At 42.8% G+C, this 1,855-nt stretch overlaps 1 protein-coding gene across 1 annotated transcript in view; it reads right to left on the bottom strand.

Moving 5' to 3' along the window:
* The window catches only part of KIF4A (kinesin family member 4A), a 134,023-nt gene that overhangs the window by 1,694 nt on the left and 130,474 nt on the right, over positions 1-1,855 (bottom strand). The window contains 1 exon segment of the mRNA XM_010832130.1: positions 295-422. Within this exon segment, the coding sequence (XP_010830432.1) occupies positions 295-422 (128 nt within the window).

Here is a 1,855-nt window from a genome sequence, read left to right as displayed (position 1 = left end):
GCTTGCTTTCTGGTTCCTTGTTCCTGCCTTAGACATTGCACAGAAACTTTATAGCCAAGGCTGGGGGTGAGGAACTGCGTATCTGGGAATCTCCTGGGAGGGGCTGTGGCTTCTGGAGGGGTGGTGTGGACAGGCTAGCAGCAAGAAAGGATTGAGAAATGAAATAGCCTTTTCTGGTTCAGGGTGAAGGAGGGTGGGAAGGGCTGAGCAGGAGACTCCAGGTTTCAAGACTGAAGGTGGAAGAAAAGGGCACAGACTGCTGGGAGGTCTGAAGGGATGGTGAGGGGTGACAGCACTGATCCTACCTTGTCTTGCTGACGGTTCCTACACTTTGTGGCGTCACAGCTGCAGTCTGCGCCACAGTCCAATTTTTGCTTCCTGCACCCACACTGCTTGTTCCCACACCAGCCCTTGCAGGAACACTGCAAAATAGGTTTGTAGAAAGAAACATTACTGAGTCAGAAGACTAGGTTTGAAGTACCTTCCCTTCATTCACAAGCCATTCTAGAAAAAGTGAAAACTTCTATCTTTGCAGTCCTCTCTTCTTTAGTAAAACAATGATCATCAAGAACCACCATAGGTTTTTTCTAAGAACAAGTCATGCCACACTTTTGGGATAGTATACTTGAAAGACAGATTGGAGGGGTACCATAATAATGCAGAGCAATTGACAAAGATTTTCATGATGATTTTATGGCCAAAGTGAAGGACCGTGGGCTGGATGGGAGTTAGACAGATTTAATAACTGAGTAGAGTTGCTCAGTATCTTGAGATCTACCCAGCTGTACTTTCATCCAACTCACATTTCTAGTTTGTTTAGTGTTGGCCTTGGCTTTGTCCTCAGCAATTTAATCATTCAACATTTTAATAAATCACTGATAATATGAAATAAAATAATTTACATCTGTATAGCACTTTACAGTTTTCTGAGTACTTTCATATATAGAAATGCAAAATCTCATTTGAGTCTCACAGCCAGTCTACAAGGTAGGCATATTCATCAGTGGTAACAATGACATAAAGCTGGAAGGATGATTAATATGTAAGATAACAGAAACACAATTCAAATATATTTTGACAGGCTAGAATCATGGGCTGGAAGTAGAAAAGTTATAGCAGGGATAAATGTAAGTCTACCATTTAGGTTCCCCCCTAAATCAGCCATATAAATATAATATGGGGGGAAATCTGGCTTAAAAGAAGTTTGTGAAGGGAATTCCCTGGCAGTCCAGTCCTTAGGAGTCTGAGACTTCACTGCTGAGGGCCTGAGGGCTTTGGTTCAATCCCTGGTCAGGGAACTAAGATCCCACAAGCTGCACTCGCAACTGAGCCAAAAGCAAACAAAAACCCCGAAAACACACACATACACAAAACAAAAAGGTAGTTTGTGCAAAAAAGGTCTAGGGACTTGAGGTGTCAGCAAGCTTCGAGTCAACAGTGTGAAATGGCTGTCAGAAAGTCAGGCAGAAATTTGGAGTTCAGAAATCACAAGAAGTGAAGAAATTTGCTTCAATATACCTGGGTCAGTCAGATCCCATTTGAAATAACATATTCTATTTTAGGGCACCATTATTTTTTTTGGTTAAAAAGTGTAGACAATAAAAAAACCCACTCATGTTCCCAATCCTCAATTTGGCTAGTTGCGGCATGTGGGATTTAGCTCCCCAACCAGGGGTGGAAGCTGTGCCCCTGGCATTGGAAGTGTGGAATCTTAACCACTGGACCACCAGGGAAGTCTCCCCAACCCTTCTTTGATGAGTAAAAAACAGATACAACTGAAGCATCCTGATCCCATTCACCTCCCTCCCTCTCAGGGGCAGTCTCTCGAATTAGATGCTTATTCATGTGTATATTT

Source organism: Bison bison, unplaced genomic scaffold (genome assembly GCF_000754665.1).
Source record: "Bison bison bison isolate TAMUID 2011002044 unplaced genomic scaffold, Bison_UMD1.0 scf7180017864537, whole genome shotgun sequence".
NCBI classification, from domain to species: Eukaryota; Metazoa; Chordata; class Mammalia; order Artiodactyla; family Bovidae; genus Bison; species Bison bison.
The sequence above is the reverse complement of the archived record's forward strand: the minus strand, read 5'-3'. Positions and strand labels throughout refer to the sequence as shown.